Source organism: Syngnathus scovelli, chromosome 2 (genome assembly GCF_024217435.2).
Source record: "Syngnathus scovelli strain Florida chromosome 2, RoL_Ssco_1.2, whole genome shotgun sequence".
Classification (NCBI taxonomy): domain Eukaryota; kingdom Metazoa; phylum Chordata; class Actinopteri; order Syngnathiformes; family Syngnathidae; genus Syngnathus; species Syngnathus scovelli.
The window spans coordinates 2,302,931-2,327,045 of NC_090848.1; the positions used below are offsets into that span (position 1 = coordinate 2,302,931).

Below are 24,115 nucleotides of genomic sequence, written 5' to 3' on the forward strand. Positions count from 1 at the left end.
TTTTAAAATCAATAAATAAATTGTATATTTTTTGGCACCCTCCAAAAAATATTTTGTGTCGTGTAAATTGAATAATTCCTCGAGTTTTTAAAATTTTTTTCTTGATGGATCCTTGTATACCAGATCTTTTCATCGATCTGTTTTTCTCAGGCAGCGTGACTCATCTCGATCTTCTATATCATCGTGGATCTTTGGATGAGTAGTATCGCGAGATTAGCGATAGGCTAATCTCGCGATACTACTCAGTTGACGGCTGCTGGAGAAGGAAGCCGGAAACGATTCCTACTTCGACGGATTTAACCTCTACGCATGGAGTTAAACTGGCAACGTTGATCCCTAACCAATAAAATATAACCATATTGTAATATTCTCTTCCCGAGGGCACGGACGGACTCCAAAATGGAGGCCGCCGAAGGTAATTGTATTCAAGATGCTAAGGAGCTAGCTGACGAGCGTTAAAACTTGCACGTAGCTTCATTAATGCATTTGTTGCTTAAACCTCTTATTTTCTTTAAGGCTGTTGTAGAAATAGAAACAGAATATTAAATTGTTCACGCAGGAAAAACTGGTCATAACTGCAACTGGCAAACATATGTTGCGAGTGAGATTAACAGGTACTGTGTCACACCTTTTAGTTTTCGTCAGAATTCTGTAAATAAAAATTAGTCACACCAATCTGTGACGTAAACGTATCTACATTAGATTAAAATAAATTTGTTGTTGACTCATGATATATGATGATTGGACTCTCAATATCAATATTCTGTCGCACATTGAAATTTAGAGTCGATATAATCGTAAAGTGCTTTGAAGACTAACATTTAAGCAATTTGAACTTCATATTTATTGTAATAAGTCAAAGTTTTTAGAAATTCAACTTGGTCAAGCTTGTCAGTTTCACGGGCAAAATAAACCAAACTGACTCGTTTTATCAAATGACTTGTGGAGGACGACATGTTCAGAGGTGGAGGGTTCGATCCCTGCTCCAGTCTAACCTGTGTGGAGTTTGTATGTTCTCCCCGTGCCTGCGTGAGTAGGTTTCCCACATTTCAACAACATGCTTGGGAGGCCAATGTGTGCAATGGCCGGCGACTTTCACGGCGCCCCGGGTTCTAACTGTCCCACCGTGCTGCCCATCTACAGGTGTGAGTTGCGCCACGCCCATAGACGAGATGAACGGAGCTGGCAACCTGATGGACTTCCTGGAGGAGCCCTTCCCCGACGTGGCTACTTATGAAGACTTCCACACCATTGATTGGCTGAGGGAGAAGTCAAGGGATACTGACCGCCACCGCAAGGTTGCTGGAGATGTTTTGTTCTTGTGCTTCTGCCTGTAACCTCCGCTAAAACTTTGCTCACCATTTTTTGTTCCCTCAAAGATCACCAGCAAGAGTAAAGAGTCCTTTTGGGAGCTGACCAAGAGCCTGCTGGATGCCTGGTCAGGATGGGTGGTGATGCTGCTCATTGGACTTCTTTCAGGTTTGTCAGGAGCACGTGGAACTCCACGTCAAACCCTTGAAGGTAGTGCACAAAATGAATTTAGCGCGTCTCGTCCAGGTACGCTGGCCGGAGTCATCGACCTGGCGGTGGACTGGATGACGGACCTGAAGGAGGGTGTGTGTCTGTCCGCCTTCTGGTACAGCCACGAGCAGTGCTGCTGGACATCTAACGAGACGACTTTTGACGACCGTGACAAGTGTCCGCAGTGGCAGAAGTGGGCGGAGTTAATGACAGGCACTTCTGAGGTCAGTCAATATGACATGTCTACATCATATCAAGAGTTCATTTTGTTCTATGATCCCTGGTCACCTAATTTAGCCTTTATTAGCTAAAATGATTTTGGATTAATTTGTGACCATGAACAAAAAATCACATCTGACCTTTTTTTTTTTTTTTTTTAGGGAGCGGGAGCATACGTGTTAAACTACTTGCTCTACGTCATGTGGGCTCTTTTCTTCTCCTTCCTGGCTGTGTCGCTGGTGCGAGTGTTTGCTCCGTACGCTTGCGGCTCAGGAATCCCGGAGGTGAGCAAGTGACGGGCGATGTAACTTTGGCGACCGTTGCCGGTAAAACCCACCTGTTTTCAGATCAAGACCATCCTCAGCGGCTTCATCATCCGCGGTTACCTGGGAAAATGGACGCTGCTCATCAAGACGGTCACGCTGGTGCTGGCCGTGTCGTCGGGGCTCAGTCTGGGGAAGGAGGGTCCCCTGGTCCATGTTGCGTGCTGCTGCGGGAACCTCTTCTGCAGCCTCTTTTCAAAGTACAGCAAGAACGAAGGGAAACGGCGAGAGGTACTTATCGCCGTCCATGCGATGCGTCGGGACACGTGGGCTCACATTGTCGGCTTTCCAGGTGTTATCAGCTGCGGCGGCGGCCGGCGTGTCGGTGGCTTTTGGCGCACCCATCGGTGGGGTTCTTTTCAGCCTGGAAGAGGTACGTCTAGTTTTCCACCAACCAGAAGTGTGTGTGATCTTCGAATTAGGGTTAAAAAAGTTGCAACCGCGGTGGCAGTGCACATCAGTCAGTATCCATCTTGGGAGGGCGGCCATTTTGTTGCTTGCTGTCGACTGAAAATGACTTCACAGTTGTCGCAGCCAATTACAGCTCACCAGTTTTCTGAAGCTGTGATGTCAGTCTCAATCGACAGGAAGTGGCAAAATGGCCGCCCACTAAAATGGATGGCTGCTTAATTAATATTCCACAAATGCAATATTAATCAGAATGCCGCGTTTAGACTAGACATATTAATTCTAAAGAGTTATTTTTTTTAGCTTGGTCTTCGGACTGAAAAACAACCTTCTTGTCTCCCACAGGTCAGCTACTACTTCCCCCTCAAGACTTTATGGCGCTCCTTCTTTGCCGCATTGGTCGCCGCTTTCACGCTCCGCTCCATCAACCCGTTTGGCAACAGCCGCCTGGTGCTCTTCTACGTGGAGTACCACACGCCGTGGTACATGGCCGAGCTGGTGCCCTTCATCCTGTTGGGTGTCTTCGGCGGCCTTTGGGGGACCCTCTTCATCCGCGCCAACATCGCCTGGTGCCGACGAAGGAAGACCACCCAGCTGGGGAAGTTTCCGGTTCTGGAAGTCATCGCCGTGACGGGCATCACCGCCGTGCTGGCGTATCCCAACCCGTACACCCGGCGCAGCACCAGCGAGCTCATCTCTGAGCTCTTCAACGATTGCGGAGCGCTGGAGTCATCGCAGCTCTGCGACTACGTCAACAACCCCAACATGAGCCGACCCGTGGACGACATTCCCGACCGCCCGGCCGGCCCGGGTGTTTACAACGCTCTGTGGCAGCTGGCGCTCGCTCTCGTCTTTAAAATCGTCATCACCATCTTCACCTTCGGCATGAAGGTCAGTTCGATTCAGTTTGCATTTGATTCAAAAAAAAAAAATTGACTTGAAAACACCGCCGTGTGATGTCACCAGATCCCGTCAGGCCTGTTCATTCCCAGCATGGCAGTGGGCGCCATCGCTGGGAGAATTGTCGGCATCGCGGTGGAGCAGATGGCGTACCACCACCACGACTGGATCATCTTCAAAAGCTGGTGCCGGCCCGGCGCCGACTGCGTCACACCTGGACTCTACGCCATGGTGGGCGCCGCCGCCTGTCTGGGTAAGCGAGGATCTCCTTTTCCAAAGCGAGGCGCTTTCGTCTTCACGGCGTGGCATTATTTCAGGCGGCGTGACCAGGATGACCGTGTCCTTGGTGGTCATCATGTTCGAGCTGACCGGCGGCCTGGAGTACATCGTTCCGCTCATGGCGGCCGCCGTCACCAGCAAGTGGGTGGCGGACGCCTTCGGGAAAGAGGGCATTTACGAGTCGCACATCCAGCTCAACGGGTACCCGTACCTGGATGTCCGAGACGAGTTCACGCACCGCACCTTAGCCGCCGACGTGATGCGGCCCCGTCGGAGCGACCCGCCGCTGGCCGTCCTCACGCAGGACGCCACCACTGTGGAGGACGTGGAGATGTTGATCAAAGACACGGATTATAACGGCTTCCCCGTGGTCGTGTCTCGGGATTCGGAGAGGCTCATCGGCTTCGTGCAGCGCAGGGACCTCACGCTCGCCATCAGTGAGTCCGCTCGCTTCTCCTAATTGTAACGTAGACGAAAATGTCGAATTTGTGCGAATCCACAGAAACCGCCCGTCAAAAACAAGACGGCGTGGTGAGCAGCTCGGTGGTCTACTTCACCGAGGACACGCCGCAGCTGCCGGCCAGCACGCCGCAGCCCTTGAAGCTGCGCCGCATCCTCAACCTGAGCCCCTTCACCGTCACCGACCACACCCCCATGGAGACGCTCGTGGACATATTCCGCAAGCTAGGCCTCCGCCAGTGTCTGGTCACACGCAGCGGGTAAGACGGAGGCGTCATAAAGTTCATTCTGTCCCGGGCTCATTGTGTCTTCTCGCCAGGCGCCTGCTCGGCATCATCACCAAGAAGGACGTTCTGCGTCACATGGCGCAAATGATGAACCAGGATCCTGAGTCCATCATGTTCAATTAGCCCCTCCCCTTTGTGGACACACCAGCCTCAAGGGTCCGTCCGTCGCTCAACATGGCGTGAGTGACAACAGGCTTATACTGTGAATGCTGATATCCATTGTTTTTTTTTTTTTTTGTGTTTTTTTTTTTTTCTAATGAATGTTTACGAACTTCAGATACGCTACCACTAGATGGCAACGCAAATGCCACAATTTCCGCCCATCATTACTTCATTTACTGTACTGAGATATGAGTAAACCAACTTTTTTTTTTTTTTTTTAAATATGAGTTGCAAAAAAAAAGCAGTTTGGCAGATAGTGAAAAAAAAAAGGAGTCTTCAAGTTGTTTAATGCCACTCCCAGTTGAAGTTTAATGAGACGTAATAAAACTAAAATCCTTACAGATGTAATAAAAACAAACACATAACTTTTGTGATGTTCTAGCGCAGTGGTTCCCAAACTTTTTCAGACTAGCGCCCCCTTGGCTCCCCAGTGAATTCCTAGCCCCCCCCCCACAATCATCTGTTCTTCTTCCATAGGTTGAAGGTGGTTGTCCTTCTCCTCCATGTTGTGTACAAATCGTCGTTGAACACAAACAGTGCAGCAACACATGTAAACAGACAATTCAACACTACTCACAATCATATTTGTAATTTTTATTTGTAATAATTTTTGGGACAAACAAATTGATTGTGCTTTTTTGTTGTTTAGTTTTGTGACTTTCGCGCACACTCGGTGCAATAAATGGCTGAACTCGTATATTAAGTCAGCGCTGTACAAGAAAATGTGTCACAAATCAAACTCGTAAGTCAAGGTACCACTTTATCGGTGCTCGTGTCTTTTTTTGAAGGCTCAAACGAGGCATTGGTTGGGCAGACTGTTAAGTAATCATTATTTTAACTGATTATTTTAATCCTCAAATGCATCTAATCACTGCATTGTCACCAAGTACACTGGACACTGGAAAACTGCACGCGTCCACTTCCGCAGGATTTCATTTGTCTCGTGATTAAAAACAAAAAAGAACTGAGATGTTTGCCTGAGGCGGCATCTTTAATGCTTTTTTTTGTTGTTGTTTGCTGCTCCGTCTGTCACGCTGACTTCCTCATTTGCAAATGTTGATCTAAATATCCTGTCTTGAAATGCCAAAATAATTTCTGGCATGTTTGTGTATTTATATGATTTCATAGTGTTTTGTTCAAGACACCTGGATTAATTGTTCATTTGCACTTCGGTTGAAACATGTAAATACAGTGATACATAATAAAATATTTACCTAATCTTGAATATGCTAAACATTTGTGTTCTGTGATTATGTCAACATGACCCTCCCTGGCACACATTTGCTAAATCATAATTTTGAACGTTTTGCTCATCAGGGTTTGTTTGCCACCGCCTCCTGCTGAGTGGCTCGCTCCAGGTCCGAGTAGTACTCCAGGGCTCGCCTCACCGGCTCCAGAATATGTTGCTACAAAAACGCCATAAGTGCTCAGAAGTTAGAACGTGTAATTTCATAGAAGACCATTATTACCTCCAGACAGGGAAAGAGCTTGGTGATCTCCGTGAAGAGCGGCAACAGGACAAAGCGAATGAAACTGGTTTGGGAAGACGGCTTGGAGACTTTGTCCCGGTCCATAAATGGAGTCACCGGAAGCCCTTTGAGTTTTTCCGCGTCCCCCTGCAGTCCAGACATGCTCATTTAGACCAGTTTTTTTTTCCCCGATGTCAAGGAGTTCATTGAAATGAGTTGAGGAGATTCATTCAGACAAAAGTAGTGCTTTGCTGCCATCTCGCGTATTGAAGAAATGATAAATTTGATGATCACATAATTCCGTCAGTACCTGGTTGAAAAACTCCTGCAGCAGACAGTCCAGCCAGGGCTCGGCCACCGCCATCGGCCTGGCCTCGTTGGAGATGTCGCTCACCTTCACCATGATCTTCATTAACTACATATGGAAGACAAAAAGTCTTCAGGATGTAAATGAGATTGATTTTCATGATGTCCAGTGAGAAATGATCCATGAGAAGGTTCAGGTCTTTACCACTTCAGTGTGATCCTTGTTTTTGAAGTCAAAGACAGGCTGGATGGTCTTGAACTTATTGAGGATTTCGTTGTGTCTCGCCATGTCGGTGGCCAGGATGCACCTGGAACCATCATGACGTCAAGTTGAGAAGTTAAGAGATGTTAAGATGGAAAGTTATTACCTGATCATCCCTGCTCGAATGTGTTTGTACTGCTCCGTGGTCACGTGCTTGAGGATGTTGGACTCTTCCTGAATAGATCGGACAAAAGAACCTTGAGCAACCTCTCAAGAACTGTCAATGCTACAAAACGTTACACCTTAGCCAAGATGCCGAAGGCGACCGCGCAGTGGTGGTTCTCCAACGGTGAGATGTCATTATAACGAAGAGCCAGGTCGGTCTGGGCGTTGATCTGTCACGTTCAGACATAAATGTCGAAAACAATCTCGCAGAAGATTGAAAAGGAGTTGAGAGGAGCAAGGCAACCTGGTAGACGTTGCTGTAGCCGGGGTGGTCCAGGTCATGGCACAGCGCAGAGGTCAGCAAGATCAGAAGGTCCATTGGATCTAGTTTGCTCCAGATGTCTGTCAGCCAAATGAGTCCGTACATCTGTGAAGAGGCACAGTTTGATGTTCTGGGGTCTACTCCAAGTTAGGTTGTCATAGACCGAGGGAAATCTTTCCTTCATCCATCTAGTCTGATTTTTTCTCACTAGCTACCATCTTCATCTTAGCCCAACTTCAATGTAGTCTGGGTTCTCGTTGAGGTTTCTTCTTTTGAGAGGTTTTCCTAGACTATATCACCAATTGGTGTTCGTACCATCTGCGTGACGCAGAAGCAGTGCTGGAAGTTATGGAAGGGGATGTTGTTGTAGTGGCAGTAGACCTCAAACAGGAAGTTCTGGAGAACATCCACTTCGATGTGAAACACTGTCAGGAAGTCCAAGTCGGTGAACATCACCTGGAGGAGTACCAGCATCTCTGGCTCCTCCCACTGCCTGTCAACAATGCATCAAATAGGTGTGGGGGGCGGGGCTTGATGCTCCGAGTGTGTTGGCACTCACCAATTGTCAAACGTGGGAGTTTTCAGTTGTTGTCTCACTTCTTCTATCACCCGCAGCGAGCTGAAATCAAAACTTATTTTGTAACTTATCCGGACTGTGTTTGGGTTATCATCTTGTTGGATCCAGGAGCCATCACTTGGATCTAAGACCAAGCTTTTATGAATCTAGATAGTCTTGAGATTTGGTTATGAAGTATCAGAGTAGTGCCAGAACATAACCAAATCTCCTCTAAGTTTTTTTTTCTTCTCAATTTTGGCCTACTGGGTTCTCCAGTGATGACCCAAAACATGGGACTATTCTGAAGAGCCCAAATCCACAGTAAACACTTTCAAAGTTATTTCGTTCTTCAACAGCAAACGACAATTTTGTCCGGTTTATTGCGTGTCTAATTGGTCACCTCATGTTGAGGAACTTCTTGCGAACCTCCCGGTGCTCCTCTTCTATGTTCAACTGAAGCCCTTTGGCTTTCGCTGGGAACTTTGAAAGCTGTTGTGGACTCTCATCCCTGAACAAACCCATCCAGCTCAGGTGCTTGACGCTCTGTCAAGAAAAAAAAAAATGTTTCTGCTCGGAAGCAAGAAGCAGATTCTGAGCAGGATTACAAACCTCGAGTTTTCGTTTGAAAGACTCCACCTGTCTCTTGAGGTTATCGATAATTTCTGGAGTGTTGCCTGCATCTTGCTGGACTTTGGTTTCGAGGTGACACAACCTGAAGCCGCAGACAAGTGAGACTCTCGTTGTCCTTCACGTTTGTGACGGACTCACCTGTGCTCCATGTTGTCCACGTCACTTTTTACACCGATGCCTACGATTGGACAAAAAGTTTCACAAAAAGATATTGGGCTTAAAATTGTTTAAAAACTCTGTGATGAGCACAAGTTCCAGAAGACAATGAATGTTGGTCCTGCTACAAAAAATGGCCACTCACTCTGAAGATCACATGCCACCACCTCCAGCCGGTAATACGAATCCTGGCTGTTGGACTCCAGCATGGGCGAGATGTTCACCACGCTGCCGTTGGCTTTGTACAGCTTCAGGATGTGATGAGGAGACGCCTCCGCTGCCGCTCGGAACAGGTCTACCACGTTACAGAGGTCATTGCATGTGAGTATGAGCAGCTTCATATCTGCAACAAATTAGTATACAAAGTCCAGGATGGCATATCTTCTCCAATTCTCTGGTTGATTAAGTGAGATGGTTGCTACATAATTTGTTCCTGTGTCACGGAGAATGAAGCTCTTTATCCTGAGGACCTGTCGCCACCATATGGAGTTCAAGTCCTTCCACACAACTCCAGACTCCACTTGTGACTAGTACACATTTTAGTTTTTGACACTTTCATTTTAAGCAATTTATTTGAAAGAAAAGAAGATTGTTTGAAATAGTTTGAGTAAATTGCAATTATAGTCACCCCCCCCCCCCCCCCCTTACCTTTAACATCTTCTGTCGTGCAGTCTGCTCTAAACTCTGCTCGCTCCACTTTGCCATTTACCAAGAAATGAATTATTTTCGTGGCCATTTGTAGGCGCGGTGGGTCATGACAGGCTCCGGGAATGAAAATGAGATGTCTTGACAGAGTGACATGGAAAAGCCCAATGGGTGTAGGACCACCTGCATCTGACAGAAAACCCACCCACCATCCGGACACTCATTGGTGCATGCTTGCATACGTAATTCATCAATTCTGCTTTCACCTTCAGTACACAATAATAATAATAATAATAATAATAATAATAATAATTATTATTATTATTATTATTATTATTATAAACTAAAAAAAGGTTTATCTAGCACTTTCATCACTCAGACGGGATTAATCTGTCCGTCCCATGACATTGAGCAAGATAAATATTTATTTATTTATTTATTTATTTATTTATTTATTTATTTATTTATTTATTTATTTATTTATTTATTTATATATATATATATATATAATTTTTTTTATTATTTTTTTTTTAATGCAGCTAATTATCTTCATTCAAGTCCTGGAGCTGGAGTCTATCTATCCCGATCTGACTTTGGGAGAGATATCCAAGATTTATGGCAATAGTTTGAACGTGGAAGGAAGCTGACGTATAAGGAAGTGCGGCAGACGTCATAGTAAAACGTCCAATCAAACAAAAGGTTAGACAGCTGGACCGCCCACATTGCCGGCCGGCCAGATCTTGCCAGAAGGTGTCGCCCTTCTGCAGCATTCCCAGCTACTTTTCCTACGGCACACGATGCAGGCCAAACTTTTATTTTTGCCTGGAAAATGGCTATTTTCTTGCGTTTAACTGCCTTTAACTACGGAAAAATAACGGTTTAAAAGACATGTAAATAATTCGATTATTCTTTGCATATGAGTCCAATTATGTGACGGGCTGCGATTTGAATGAACGGAAGCAGCGTCGCCACTTCTGACTTTGGTCCATCCGGTGAGTGCGTAAATTTCCAGAGTGTCACTGTATTCATTTATAATTTATATACACGCCACGCCGCATAATTATGTGAGTAATTCACGCCGCGTATCCAACTAAAATGTAACTAAGCTAATGCTGACTTGCGCCACTTTAGCTCCAAGGCTGCGTACGGTGCTTAGCTGCTTTGCTAGCTGGGAAGCTAGCGGCTAAACAAACTATCCGAGACAACTAACGGTGGCGCAAATACTTGAATTTTATCCTGTTAACTCTCAAAAGAACTAATTAACAAGTTCACCCTGAAAGTCACGAGTAGCCAAACTTGTATTCAACGGCATATTATGTGTATTGTATGGAGAATTCCTACATAAAACAAATCCCTTGTGTTTTAAACAGGTTAAAAAATTACAAATATGATTACATTTTAATAATAAAATCACACACGTGAAGAACAGAAATATTGACAATGTATTGGATTTATTTAAAACTAACTGAAACAGCTGTAAAATATAATTTTTAAAACAGATTTAAATGTAAAGGGAGTTTGAACACATATCAGATGCTCATGTATTATGATTTTTTTTAAAATCCTGTTTTAATGGACATAGCATTACTTTAACTATCAACCTTCATTCACTAACTTAGTTATTTTTTCATGTCCTCAAGCAGAATCACACAGGAGAGCGAATTGGACCATCAAGTGGGGGATTATGGCATTCACGGGGACTCTGCCAGTAACGCCAGCTGCCTCCTTAAAACCGTAACTGGCTTAAAAACACGACAGAGAGACTCGTCAGCTATCAGGACTTTGTTGGACTGAACGTGAGAAGAGGAGCTCGCTGGAAGTTGGCGTGCGCTTGTCCATTCCCCTCCAATGGCTGAGGAGGAGGAGGAGGTGATGGCCCCGGAATATTTGCTGCAGCAGGTGATGCTCAAGGACCTGAGCAAGAGGCTGCAGGCGGGCCAGGAGATGGTGGAGCTTATCCTGCAAGAGGACAAATGTCCAGATCTTGAGCAGGACCAGGGTACCCTGGATAGAATGGTGGAGGCGTTGGCCAGCTCTTGGGTCAACTCCAGTCACTTCAAGGTCAGTTTTTTCCACACTTGAATCGACCATCTTAATCCACATCAGATTGACACTCTTAAATAGATTTGTCATTCCAAGTGGCTGACATTGACCGATAAAGCGAGCCACGTTATTTGGAGTAAATAAGTTTTATACGGCACTTGGAATAAGTGATCTGTAACATTCATGAGAAGAACGATGAAGTGCCAGTCCTAGATGAATTTGGGCTAATGGTGGTGATAAATTAAGCTCACAGCCACTAGAGCCTTGTCCCCTTTGCAGCTTCAGACACGCAAAATTGGGAACACTGGCCGTGCGTGTGTGTGTGTGTGTGTGTGTGTGTGTGCACGTGTTTGACAAGGCGTGCAAGAATTAAGCACGCTGACACTCTCTTTCTTCCCTCCCTGCCCATAGAGGCAACTCAAAAATTGCCAATAGATTTTGTTATTTGATTTTTTTTATATAATGGTCACAAGAGTGTATTTTTATATTATTTCTACACAAAGGACATCCAAAGAGGCAAAGAAAGGATTATTCAAAAACTAGATAAAATCACAATCAAGATAAACCCACACACAAAAGTGACAAGTGAAAACAAAATTTCGATTGACAGAATAAATGCAAGATGCTTAACGACTATTTTTAATTTATGAAATGGCAGACAGTTAATCAACGTTTTCAGGCTGGATTGACATGTCAAAAGGCGTCATGGAATAATCGGAACTCATCAGAAATGCCACGAATAGTGGAAAATGCGTTTACTTGGCTATATTTGTGACATTCGTGCAGTTCTGCCGTCTACCGGCAGGCGGTTGTTTCATTCACGTCTCGGGTATTTATTGCACGTTGAGGTGTGCAGGAGTTTCCAAAAATTGCACCAGAACCCGAATCTGAGATTCGGGAGATGCGTAAGTGTTGTGTTATGGTGTCAGCAGGGAAACTCTCACTAGACGTTCATTGAGTTTCCCGTTCACCCCATGACGAGGATGGATGCGCGTGCGCGGTCCCGGTCGGAGACTAATGCAATGTGGGCAATGAACTCACTCACGGTTTTTGATGACGTCACACCCAACTTATTTATTTACTTAACTTATTTGCTTGTAGACTCCAAAATACGGAAATAATATTGTGTTTGTAAGAAACAAGCGTTAATTCTGGACTCCACTGTTTTAAAAGTCCAGGTTTTATATTGTTACCCATAATGCCGCGTAGCTTTCAACTCGTTTACGCTTCTGCCCTCTAGCGGTGGTATTTTAGATGCATTTTATGGAATGAGGTTACTCCACTAAAAAGTAAAAAAACAAAACTTAGTACTGAAATAATACACGATATTCAAAAATAGTTGGAATTTGTAAATACAAATATATACAATAGTAAGTTTGTAGATGAATAAAGTACTAACCAAAGTGGACAAAAGACCAAAATGTCTTTTTTACAATTAAAAAACTATTACTACAATAATAATTATGATAATAATAAAGTAATCGATAATAATCAGCTCTTGTACTGATGCCGTGAATGAATATTAAATATCTTATTTATGTGTGTTTTAGTCATTCAAGGGGTGTTTTTTTATGTGCTAATGTGTGTGTATTAGGTGGTTTTGTTGGGGATGGACCTTCTGTCGGCATTAGTCAGCAGACTGCAGGAAAAATTCAGAACACAGGTTGGAACAGGTGAGCCTTTTGACACTTTGAAACATTTTAGAAATAAAACTACAAATCATGTGTGGGGACATCTGGGTTTTTTTTCCCCCCAGTTCTTCCCAGTTTAATGGATCGTCTAGGAGATGCCAAGGATCAAGTGCGTGACCAGGACCAAGCACTTCTACTTAAAATCATGGACCAGGCTGCCAACCCACAGGTGAGGGGGGAATAATATTTGCATGCACGTAATAGAATGTCAACTGTCAAGTGTCATTTTTGAAGATGAATTCCTTTTTTTTTTCTGCCATGTCAGTATGTTTGGGAGCGCATGATGGGAGGCTTCAAACATAAGAACAACCGAACTCGAGAAGGACTCTGCCTTTGTCTCATCTCCACCTTAAATGTGTAAGCTTACATCATGATGGAACTCTTGTCTTTACCAATTAAAATTGAGTTCAAATCATTTTCATACTTTTAAAAAAGTTCTTGTTTATATATTTATATCGTCTTTTTTTCACAATTTTCTTCAGGTTTGGTTCGCAGAGCCTGACACTTAGCAAAATAGTTCCTCACATTTGTAATCTCCTAGGAGATCCCACAAGTCAGGTACAACATGACTTTCCTCTGAAGATATTTTGTCCTTGCCTTCTGCTAAAGTTATTTTATTGCATATTATTATTATTATTGCAACAGAAGAAATTGAACACAGATTATTAATTCCATACTGCAACATAATATTGTGAATAATAACCTGTACAATTATTTTGTTAGGTGCGCGATGGAGCCATGGGCTGTCTGGTTGAGATCTACCGCCACGTCGGTGAGCGAGTGAGGATCGACCTGGGAAAGAAGGGCCTACCTCAGTCGCGGTGTGTTTCTACACGCCACACGTCAACGCTTCATTCACAGCGGCCCATTAACGTGCCGATTTTTTTTCCTCAGGTTGAATGTCATCTTTAGTAAATTTGATGAGGTCCAAAGGTCAGGGAACATGGTCCTGTCCCCTGTGTCAGGTAGGATTTAATCATCTGTTTGCTTTTTTTTTTTTTTTTTGGGTGGATGTCATTTCTCTTGCAATGTTCGTGATTTGACTTGAAACATAAAGAGGACGCGTGGTTGTAATCATTCAACCACGGAGATGATTGCTTTTATAATGCCTGGCAATGACGTGATCAAATCGTAAAATATCGTTGGTGGATTTGTTGGACGCGTCACAGCTTAGTAACAGCGCCCCTTGTTGGTCGTTTGCGGTAAATTCAGGGCGTTGCCATTCATCCTCTTTCAGCAAAGAGAGACTTTTTGTCACATTTGTGGGATTTGACTTTCTTTGTCATCATATTGCATTTTGCAGTGTGTGTTGTGATAGCTGCTCGACGGCCGCTGACACACACTCTCGCTCTCCATCCTCCTCCTCCTTCCCGGAGGCGCACACACAATGGCCGCCCCTCTGTTTGGCTCCGCCCACAAGCGAATCTCGCGTTCATACACCTCCCATTGTCTCCACCCACACTTCCTGCTCTCTCCATCACCAACCGCGCCGCCGTGCGTGTTTGCTGAGGTCGGCGTGTGGTCTCCATGTGTTGCTCGGGAATAATGACTTCAATATGAGAGGGTGGGGGGCGAGCGGGCTGACTCCATTTCCCTCCCGGAGATGAGAGGACCGCGGAGGACTGCCGGGACCACCTGACTGTCGGCATGCTGAGGAAACTGGTCTGCAGGCGGATCTGTTCCTGTGAGCGCTCTTGATTGCCAAGAGAAGCAAATTATGAAGGAGTGGAAGGGGCTGTTAGATGATAAAGGATGTGATGAAGCCTGGCAGTCTGGCTGTTTTTTTTTTTTTTTTTAAAGCATACTGTGTAGTTTTAGACACCAGGGGAGGAGCATCCCCATCTTTGTGCTCTGGCTGACAGTTCAGGAAGGGAAAAGAGCGGTTGCGTGTTTGGGTGTGAGCATGTCGGGCGGAGTTGCAAAAAAAATGGCTCGTGTTTGCTGACCTTTGTTAGCCATGTTTGTGGTCTGTCCTCGAAATGAGTTTGTCATCACCGGTGACAGTAGTTTGATTGTTGTGATTGTGGCTGGAGGAATGTGCTTGTCCTCTTGCTTGTGGAACGTTTTCATTAGAAATGCAGACAGGGCACGGCACGCTCGCCTGCCCACGCCACATTGTTGAGATGCACACTTGTGCCTGATCTTCCCCGTGTGACTTTTCACCTTTCCCCCCTGCCCCAGATAAAAACTCTGAGGATGGCGATTCGCTGGACGGTGGCTGCTCTTCGTCCTCATCCAAAGGAGAATTGGCCGGGAGGAAGACCGGCGTGGGTTCGTTGCGACGCCCAGTTTCCAAATCAGCAGGTCAGAGCTTTATTTTTTTCCACTGAGATAAAAATCAATGAGGTCACCAACTGTGTTTTTGTCGGTTGCAGGGAGAGATGGTTCCACTGCTGGCGCGGTGGACGAGGCTGACTTCATTCAGGCCTTTGACGACGTTCCCACTATGCAGGTTCGTTCGAGTCGAGATTTTCTATATGTTTGTCCGCCACACAATCAGCTGATCGCATGTTCTCCGTCAGATTTACTCCAACAGGGAGGTGGAGGAGGCCATGGTCAAAATCCGAGACGTACTCTCGGATGACAAGCGCGACTGGGAGCTCCGAGTTGCTGCGGTAAGTGGTCATTTTTGGAGTCGATGTCGTCGACCGCGCTTCATGGCTTCGTCGGACCCTTTCAGCTGAAGAAGGTGCGCTCGCTGATGTTGGCCGGAGCGGCAGAGTTTGACGGCTTCCCGCAGCAGCTCCGCCTCCTGGAGGCGGCGTTCGTACTGTCAGCCAAGGATCTGCGTTCGCAGGTGGTTCGGGAAGCCTGTATCACTCTGGGGTATGACCACCTCAAATCTTGATGCACAAAATGTTCAGTCAAGTCTAAGTTGCTTGTCTTCTGCAGATACCTGTCCTCACTGCTCGGCAGCCGCTTTGATCACGCCGCCGAAGCCATCATGCCGAGTCTCCTGAACCTGGTCCCCAATAGTGCCAAAGTCATGGCCACCTCCGGTGTGGCTGCCATCCGCCTCATACTTAAAGTACTTCTCCGCTTCTTGAAAATTGATGTTCTCAAAATGAGCGCAACATGGCACGAATGAACTGACTGTGTGTGTGTGTTTTGCAGCACACACACTACCCTCGTCTGATCCCGATCATCACCAGCAACTGCATCTCCAAGTCTGTGGCTGTCAGAAGGTTAGCAACAAAAAAGTTGAAAAGATTAAATTTGTCTGTCAGTTTAAAAATACTTATATTTTACTTTCAATTTTTTATTTATATATATATATATATTTTAATGTTTATATTTTATTTTCAAATATATATGATCAATATGATGATGATGATGATGATGATATATATATATATATGTGTATATTATTTTATTTTCAAACAAAAGAATAGAATTAATCGTATGTAACAAATCTTTTTTTGCTGTGTGTGCGTGTGTGTGTGTGTGTGTGTCCCAGGCGATGCTATGACTTCTTGGACCTGCAACTGAAGGAGTGGCACACAAACTCTCTGGAGAGGTGAGGAAACCTGACCGATGTGTGATGACGAAAGCTTGATCCATAGTTTGTCTTTTATTCTACTTGATTAATTCTTAAGCGAATAAGATACAGATAAATTAATTATTAAAATAATCATTAGTTGCAGTCCCGCAGTAAAAGCAGCACGAGTGACAATTCTACCGAGTGAAAGTGCTGACATCGGCGGGGGGGTGATTCTGTCATGGTAACATGACACTAAATCTGGCAGGGGGGAGGGGAGGGGAGGCTGCCTGTGTAAAAGACACATTGTATTTCTGCATGGCTGCCGCCATCACTGCCGCTTGGGGGAAATGTGAGCTGAACGTCCATACCAGGGGAGCTCTCGGATTGTGTGTGTGTGTGTGTCCTGGAGAGTCGTTCACACAGCTATGTGTTGATGTGTGACCCGACAGGCACGTCGGCGTGTTGATGGAAACGCTAAAGAAAGGTATTCACGACGCAGATGCTGAGGTGCGCTCCTTGGCCAGGAAGTAAGTGCGGAACATTTATTTTGTTTTCATCACTGTTGATTCGGAGTCCCAAAATGACATCCGGCGGCGTCCCCGCAGGTGTTACTGGAATTTCCAAAGCCACTTCAGTCGGGAGGCGGAGCAACTCTTCCAGCGCTTGGAGTCGTCTTATCAAAAAGCTTTGCAGGCTCACTTGCGGAGCGGCGATACTTTGATGTCACTTCCTCCATCTGATCACTCCTCATCCTCCTCACAGGAGAGCCTGAAGTGAGATCTTTAAAGTTCAATTCGATGCAGCTCTTCCTTTATGTGTCTTTTCACGTTTTTGCTTCGTCGTCGCCGTTTCTAGTCGAAATTTGTCTCCGAGAAGCAACGCCGGGAGAAGCGTGGCCAAACGTAAGAGCGTGATCTCGTTTCAACCTAATCACAAACAGCCCACATCAAGTAGTTCAACATTTTTTCCTGATCATTCTTTTTTAGCCAAATCGTCAAAATCCTCTCGACCCCCCACCGGCACCTCCTCCCCCGGCACCCTCCAGCGTTCCTGCAGCGACGTGGACGTCAACGCGGCAGCCAGCGCCCGCACCCGGATGCCCACGGTAGCCTCGGCGGTGCAAGGTTCCCCTTCGTCCTTTAGCTCCGCCTCCGCGCTCCCTCCTGGATCTTACGCTTCGCTCGGTGAGTTTTCCTCACCTGCCAATTCCTGACCTTTAACCCCCTTATGTGTCTTTCCTGGGCTCTTTAGCCGGTCAGACGGTTTGTTAAAGCAGATGCTAAGCTACATGCCTCTCTTCGGACTTTCTAGGTCGCGTCCGAACGCAGAAGACCAGCACGGGAAAGCGTCCGTCAGTGCCCGACGGTCGGGGCCGCAGCAAAGGGAAAGTGGTCTCGCAGTCCCAACGTAAGGACGCCGAAATAAAACAACCACGCCGTCGACTTGCCTGATCTGAACTTCCGCGCTTTAGCCGGCAGCAGGTCCGGTTCCCCGGGACGAATCCTGGGCTCTACCCACGGCAGGATGGTCAGGGTGCCCGTGGGCAACTCTCCCGCGCCCGCCAGCAGCGGGCTGAGTAACAGTCGGCGCCCACGAGGCCACCGCAGCCAGGGATGTAGTCGGGAGACCAGCCCCACCAGATCGGGCTCTGGTAAGGACTGCTTCCAAATCATCTCCGCGGCAAATCCACAATCCAATCGGAATGAGTCTCTCGTTGAGGGCAAAAGATACGCCGAGACTTGTTGTTCCTTCCCGTGCAGTTAACACTCTCTTTCTTGTCTCGCATGACTAACGCTCCCCCCGCATAGCTCAACGTGCTTAAGAGCCGACGCTTGCCGCTAAACTCTCGCCCTGCGCTTCTGTCTGTCTGTCTGTCTGTCCGTCCGCCCGCCTGTCTGTCTGTCTCTCACCACTCCAGCACGGAGCCGAATCCCTCGTCTCAGTATGAGTCAGGGCTGCAGCCGCGAAACCAGTCGCGAGAGCAGCCGTGACACCAGCCCCTCCAGGGGTTTCTCCCCCCTGGGTGAGTAAGCGCTCGCTCACATTGGTCACCCCGCCCGCCCAGCAGGTGTACGTCAAGAAATCAAATACTACCGTTGCTAAATGTCTTTTCCTGAACATTCTCTTCTTTGTCCCGGTCGTTTGATTTCCTGCATGGTTGGGTGTCATCTTTTGCTTCAGTGTGTGAAACTACGATCGATCGCTCCGACTCAAAATCAATTGTCGCCTTATCAATGATGTTAAATCTCTGATCCGCTCCAGCAATTCGCACTTATTGAGTTTGACTTTTTTCTGATTATTAAATTTTTCTCTCTTTTGCCGTCAGACCGTCTGTCCCACCAGGCTCGGATCTCGGCCTCCGTCAACGCCATGAGGATTCTCAACACGGGCACCGAGGTGGAAGCGGCGGTCGCTGATGCTCTGGTGAGAAGCTTTTCCGAAAAAAATGTTTCTTGGAATCGATTATGACGTACGTCGGAAAATTGATTTCCTCCCTCCTGGACTTTTGTACATTTCAGCTCTTAGGAGAGTCGAGGAGTAAGGTACAAGTGTTGATGTGTGCATGAGCATGGAACATCTTCATATCGTGTCAATCAGATCACGGATCTGTGATTAACAACCCGTCCCAGTTCTAATACGATAGCTGCCGATATTTCTCACCGCATGAGAAGCACGACCGATCTCGGAAAAGACGTCAGCAGCAGCATCAAACTGTGTGACTCTTCTTTCTGCAGCAACGCTCAGTGCGCCGCCATTTTGAATCGCCGGGTATGTTCTCCGACGACGACGCCAACAGCGACGCCTCCAGCGCCTGTTCGGAACGCTCGTACGGCTCCCGCAACGGCGCCGTGCGTCATACCGACGACGTGGCTGAAATCCTCAACCACTGCGCCAGCGCCAATTGGTCGGAGAGAAAGGAGGGCCTGCTGGGACTGCAGAACGTGCTGAGGAGCCATATTATGCTCAGGTTAGGAACTTCAAAGGCTGGCTTGAGAACATTTAAAAAAAAAAAAACTTGATTATCTCACTTCCTTTCTGGAGTCAGCATTTTATAAAATCCAACCCAAACCCGTGTGTCTCTCTCAGTCGCGTGGAGCTGAAGAGACTCTGCGAGATCTTCACCAGGATGTTTGCAGATCCTCACAGCAAGGTAACACCCATGAAATACAAAGCGTCCATCCCAGTCATGGTGGCATCATCCATCAGGTCTTGTTTAACAACTAACTTGTCATTTTATGTTGGCATGGCTCCTCACTTGTGTGGACTCACCAGAGAGTAAGTTTTTGCTCTTCTCCATCGCTCGCTCGCTCACCGACCACGCTAAACACTGATCTTTGTCCTGTAACGCCCTCAGGTCTTCAGCATGTTCCTGGAGACTCTGGTGGACTTCATTGTTCTGCACCGGGAAGATCTACTCGACTGGCTTTTCATCCTACTCACCCAGCTGCTGAAGAAAATGGGCGCTGACCTCCTGGGCTCCGTCCAGGCCAAAGTTCAAAAGGCGCTGGATGTCACCTGGTGTGGATAAGACGCGATTGGAACGGAAACGAGTTGGAACAGTTGGATGAGACGCTTGTTTTTTTTGTCTCCTCCAGCGAATCCTTCCCGTACGAGCAGCAGTTCAACATCCTGATGCGCTTCATCGTGGATCAGACCCAGACGCCCAACTTGAAGGTCAAGGTGGCCATTCTGCGCTACATCGAGGCGCTAGCCCGGCGGATGGACCCGGCCGACTTTGTCAACACCAGCGAGACGCGCCTGGCCGTCTCGCGCATCATCACGTGGACCACCGAACCCAAAAGTTCCGATGTCCGCAAGGTAGACCCGTTTAGATCTCGCCGTCCTCTTTCCCCACATTTTTCAGTTTCTTCTACATTCTCCATATTTGTTTTTGTTCTAGTTTGGTTGCACGCTTTTTTTTCGTTTTCACATCTGGATTTGTTTCCGCAATCAGCATTTATTTCATTCAATAAACCCCCAGACCCTTCATAACTGGGAGGATTTGTCCGGCCGAGCCGGCACCGTGGCCTCTCTGCCTGGAGAGGGCAACCTGGAGGAGAGGTGCAAGCAGGTAGAAAACAGCATGACATGTTTACATCTGCTTCTCCATTTTTGTTTCTGATAATTTCCATGGGAAATTTAGCTGCGAATCATATTCAAGTATAAATAAAGTTATGTGCATTTGAATTCCCATGGAAAGTTTCCAAGACTTTTTGCAACTCCTTGCCCAGCTTCATCAAATGATTTTAGCACCAGCTTTGAGATGCTCCAAAAGTGAGCAGTGAGTCTCATAAAGTGCCTCCATGCTTTCGTGCAGGCGGCCCAAGTGGTGCTCATCGCCCTGTTCGAACTCAACACGCCCGAGTTCACCATGCTCCTCGGCGCTTTGCCCAAAACCTTCCAAGATGGCACCACCAAGCTGTTACACAACCACCTGAGGAGCACGAGCGGCATCGCCATGGTAACGCCATCCCGCCACACGTAAATGCGTATTTCAGTTTTTTCCTGAGACGAACGAACGTGTTGCGCAGGCGTCTCCCGGCAGCTCGACGGGTCGAACGACTCCGCGCCAGTCCAGCAGCCGAAGCAGCCCGCTGACATCTCCCACCACCTACTCGCAAGGAGGGCTTTCTCCCAGGTATGTTTTCCGATCTGCAGAAGATGGCATCAAATATTTTGCAAGCTACCTTTCGGGTCGAATACTCGGCGGCTTTTATTATTATGAATGAACACAAGATCTTGGTCATCCATTAAAATGTTCCCTCAGCATGCTGGAGTGCGATAGTGAGAACCTGAACTCTGAAGAGATCTACAGTTCCCTCCGTGGCGTCACTGAAGCCATCCAGAACTTCAGCTTCCGCAGCCAAGAAGAACACATGGAGCTGTACAAGCGAGATGGAATGCGAGACCTTGGGGTGGACCACACCGTTCATCTTATTCTTCTACACTGATGCCACCAACTCGATACTAATCATCTATTCTTCTTCCATAGGTTGAAGGTGGTTCTCCTTCGCACTCTAACCTCAAACTTTACGGTGATTCGATGGAGGCCGGGCGAACGGCTCTGGACAACAAGACGTCGTTACTGAACACCCCTTCGCCACGCTCGTTCACGATGCAGCGTTTCCGAGAATACAACCCGCACAACTACGACAGCATGGAGCTGCGGCTCAACGGTGCGTTACTCACGAGTTTTCCATCGAGAACATTTTTACACGAGACTAAAATTCATCTCCTGTCGTCACCTGCAGGACGCCAGCACGAGTCTGCCAAAAACAAGATCCAGAACCCCAGAAATATCCCAGGTAGATGCATATTTTGAAGTCACAACTCACAGAATTGGGCTGACGACGTGATCTTTGGCAGGAGTTACCGAGCAGCTGGTGGGAGAGCTGCTGAAGGAGCTTTCGCAGGGCCCGGCGGGCGAGTGTGCCACCGAGGAACGTAGCGTGGAGGAGCGCCGCGCCACCCTGCTGGAGCTTCTCAAGGTGGCACGGGAGGACGTGCAGGTGGTTTGGGACGAGCACTTCAAGACCATGTTGCTGCTTCTTCTGGAGATGCTGGGAGACAAAGACGTAAGTGGTAGAAGAACCACCAGGTCCAAGATAAAATGAGATTGAACCTTTTTTTGATGCTGAGCGTTTTGAGCCACTTTGAGTCAAGTCGCAGCATTTTCATTTCGGACTCTGCTCAGCACATGATCCGGGCCCTGTCCTTGAGAGTCCTGAAGGAGATCCTGAGAAACCAACCGGGTCGCTTCAAGAACTACGCCGAACTCACCATAATGAAGACACTGGAGGCTCATAAAGATTCGCACAAGGAGGTGAGTGCAAACGGCGCCGTGTGTTCGATCGGGACGAGTCATGGTATCCGTGTGTCGAAGGTGGTGCGTGCGTCGGAGGAGGCCGCGTCCACGCTGGCCTGCTCCATCCAGCCGGAGCAGTGCATCAAGGTGCTTTGCCCCATCGTCCAGACGGCCGACTATCCCATCAACCTGGCCGCCATCAAGATGCAAACCAGGGCGGTGGAACGCATCACAAAGGAGCCGTTGCTTCAGCTGCTGCACGACATCATTCCGGGTCTACTGCAGGTGAAGCGGAACTTCTCAATCCAGCTCAATCTTCTCAGCCGTCTGGCTTCCGTGGGTTAAATGCGTTCTGCCGGCGCAGGGCTACGACGACACGGAAAGCAGCGTGAGGAAGGCCAGCGTCTTCTGCCTCGTGGCCATCTACGCCGTGATCGGCGAGGAGCTCAAGCCCTTCCTGTCTCAGCTCACCGGTAGCAAGGTAATTCCCGACATCGACCCATCACGGCAAGCCACCAGCTGCTCCTCAACCTGTGCTGATGTTTCCTTTCCAGATGAAACTGCTCAACCTGTACATCAAGAGGGCCCAGACCTCCACCAGCAATAGCAGCAGCTCCTCCGACATCTCTTCCTACTAACCTGCTTTCAAAACCTTCACCCGCCATTTTGATATTCATTCTGCCATTTCATACGTCCTGCTATCACACAGCAAAAAAAAAAATCAGCCGTGAGCTTGATGGAAGCAGAAGATGAGTGGCCCACGTGGCTAAGCAAAAGTCCCCAGGAGCTGAATCTGCTGCCCCCTGCTGGCGTGTGTCTTCCAGAGGATCACTTGGCTGGCCAATGATTTGAAGGGTACAACATTCGTAAAAAAAAAAATAAAAAAAAAAACATTCCGTGCTTCCACATATAACTAACACTCGAGTGACCCCGAGATTCTCTCGTGAAAAATCGTTACGCACGTCTTTTAATTTTGCTTCCTGTCAGAAAAAAAAATCTCGGCAAAACACCTAAAAATGTATCACCGATGAACTTGTTGTATTCCACTAAGACCATCTTCTGCAGTGCCGTCCCGAGCTTAGCAGCCCTTAGCAGAATAGTCCAGTTACTGTTGAACCACGAAGTTCAGACCACTGTAAATGTTTTTCGGAAATTCCACTAAAAAAAAAAAAAAGGTCAATAGCACTAAAGCTGAAATACTTGCAAAGTTATGAAAAGTTGTTCTTGAACTTTGAAATCATGTGAGGTTGACAATCAGTGGAAAAGCTCGCTGAGGTGACAATGACCTCCAGCTACCCTGTGGAGGTCATTGTGACGTGAGACGTGAAAATGAAACATCTGGAGAATGAAGACTAAAACTGACTTTTTAAAAATGACACTTAATGTTTCGAGGGACCGAATCACTGGTTTGATGCACATCCTGCCATCACACATTTTTAAAGTGACCGACGGGCCGCCACGGTTTCCACGGCCATGTTTGAATGTTCCATTTTCACTTTCATCTTATACGCGTGCCTTTAGTTAGACGCCTCTTTTTTTCCTGAACTAAGTCCGCCTTGGAGAAAGAAACATGAACTTTGCGAGTAAAGACAACCTGTTAGTATGTTGCTGATGAAATTCCTTTGCACCTACACGCATGCTTCTACCCGTCACACATGACTATATTTATATTCCGCAGACTACTGCAAGTATTTGTTACATCACAAGTGAAACTTAAATAAAAGATCAGACTTGTCATTGATTCCTTTTCTTTATCAATCAGTCAGCAATGATTAAGTCCCACCGGCAGATGGCGCTTTGAGCTCGAAGTGTTGCAACAATGTAACGAACGGACTTGGTGGATTTTTCTTTTTTTTTTTTCTTTATGATCTTGTTTTACTCATGTTTACATTTGGTAAAACATTTTAGAAATTTATCGGCTTATTCTTTGTTCGTAAACTCTGACGTTGCAGATTCTAACTGAGTTTATACGCTGTCGTCGAAATATCCTCAAGAAAAAAAATACCACTGCGTATTGTTGCCATTTTACGAAATTGGGAAGTAGAATATATTATTATAAAAATAATTAAATATATTTATAATTAG

At 46.7% G+C, this 24,115-nt stretch overlaps 3 protein-coding genes and 1 non-coding gene across 15 annotated transcripts; 2 read left to right on the plus strand and 2 right to left on the minus strand.

The window, feature by feature from the left end:
• Positions 1–226: 226 nt before the first annotated feature.
• Positions 227–5,792, plus strand: clcn4 (chloride channel, voltage-sensitive 4). 2 transcript variants are annotated; one of them, XR_007488377.2, is made up of 13 exons: positions 227–415; positions 1,144–1,298; positions 1,380–1,479; positions 1,558–1,745; positions 1,902–2,024; positions 2,088–2,294; positions 2,356–2,436; positions 2,817–3,362; positions 3,438–3,624; positions 3,689–4,087; positions 4,153–4,369; positions 4,429–4,575; positions 5,036–5,792. XR_007488377.2 is itself a non-coding variant. In XM_049753721.2 (12 exons), the coding sequence occupies exons 1-12, from the start codon at positions 400–402 to the stop codon at positions 4,517–4,519; spliced, it is 2,310 nt and encodes a 769-aa protein (XP_049609678.1). In that variant the 5' UTR covers positions 227–399; the 3' UTR covers positions 4,520–5,792. The 2 variants fall into 2 exon arrangements, 1 of the variants encoding a protein (XP_049609678.1); XM_049753721.2 differs by having other exon boundaries at positions 4,429–5,792.
• On the minus strand, positions 5,352–9,180 carry LOC125988471 (high affinity cGMP-specific 3',5'-cyclic phosphodiesterase 9A). 4 transcript variants are annotated; one of them, XM_049753742.2, is made up of 14 exons: positions 9,013–9,180; positions 8,510–8,659; positions 8,347–8,386; positions 8,188–8,290; positions 7,979–8,121; positions 7,582–7,641; positions 7,338–7,515; positions 7,005–7,127; positions 6,838–6,930; positions 6,702–6,769; positions 6,539–6,641; positions 6,338–6,464; positions 6,028–6,174; positions 5,352–5,964 (listed from the first exon to the last, which is right to left on the minus strand). In XM_049753742.2, the coding sequence occupies exons 1-14, from the start codon at positions 9,098–9,100 to the stop codon at positions 5,843–5,845; spliced, it is 1,545 nt and encodes a 514-aa protein (XP_049609699.1). In that variant the 5' UTR covers positions 9,101–9,180; the 3' UTR covers positions 5,352–5,842. The 4 variants fall into 4 exon arrangements, with proteins under 4 accessions (XP_049609699.1, XP_068506104.1, XP_068506103.1 ...); XM_068650003.1 differs by having other exon boundaries at positions 6,838–6,918; positions 8,510–8,707; positions 9,013–9,176; XM_068650002.1 differs by having other exon boundaries at positions 8,510–8,707; positions 9,013–9,176.
• A 583-nt stretch (positions 9,181–9,763) lies between these two features.
• Positions 9,764–23,765, plus strand: LOC125988462 (CLIP-associating protein 1-A). Of its 8 annotated transcripts, XM_049753711.2 has the most exons (39): positions 9,764–10,001; positions 10,653–11,070; positions 12,647–12,725; positions 12,809–12,912; positions 13,009–13,100; positions 13,226–13,301; positions 13,467–13,564; positions 13,638–13,708; positions 14,925–15,047; positions 15,119–15,195; positions 15,266–15,358; positions 15,424–15,569; positions 15,636–15,771; positions 15,858–15,928; positions 16,201–16,260; positions 16,674–16,751; positions 16,830–16,997; positions 17,080–17,126; positions 17,211–17,408; positions 17,536–17,631; positions 17,696–17,875; positions 18,143–18,247; positions 18,551–18,648; positions 18,744–18,767; positions 18,960–19,192; positions 19,312–19,375; positions 19,580–19,743; positions 19,821–20,043; positions 20,207–20,296; positions 20,543–20,686; positions 20,757–20,863; positions 20,993–21,140; positions 21,218–21,401; positions 21,477–21,530; positions 21,592–21,800; positions 21,920–22,048; positions 22,109–22,315; positions 22,395–22,511; positions 22,585–23,765. In XM_049753711.2, exons 2-39 carry the CDS (start codon positions 10,858–10,860, stop codon positions 22,666–22,668), a joined length of 4,590 nt encoding a protein of 1,529 aa, XP_049609668.1. In that variant the 5' UTR covers positions 9,764–10,001; positions 10,653–10,857; the 3' UTR covers positions 22,669–23,765. The 8 variants fall into 8 exon arrangements, with proteins under 8 accessions (XP_049609668.1, XP_049609667.1, XP_049609669.1 ...); XM_049753710.2 differs by having other exon boundaries at positions 21,218–21,530; XM_049753712.2 differs by lacking the exon at positions 20,207–20,296 and having other exon boundaries at positions 21,218–21,530.
• Positions 11,911–12,040, minus strand: LOC125989527 (U4atac minor spliceosomal RNA). Its single transcript, XR_007488704.1, has one exon. It is a non-coding gene; the product is annotated as a U4atac minor spliceosomal RNA (small nuclear RNA).
• Positions 23,766–24,115: the final 350 nt, after the last annotated feature.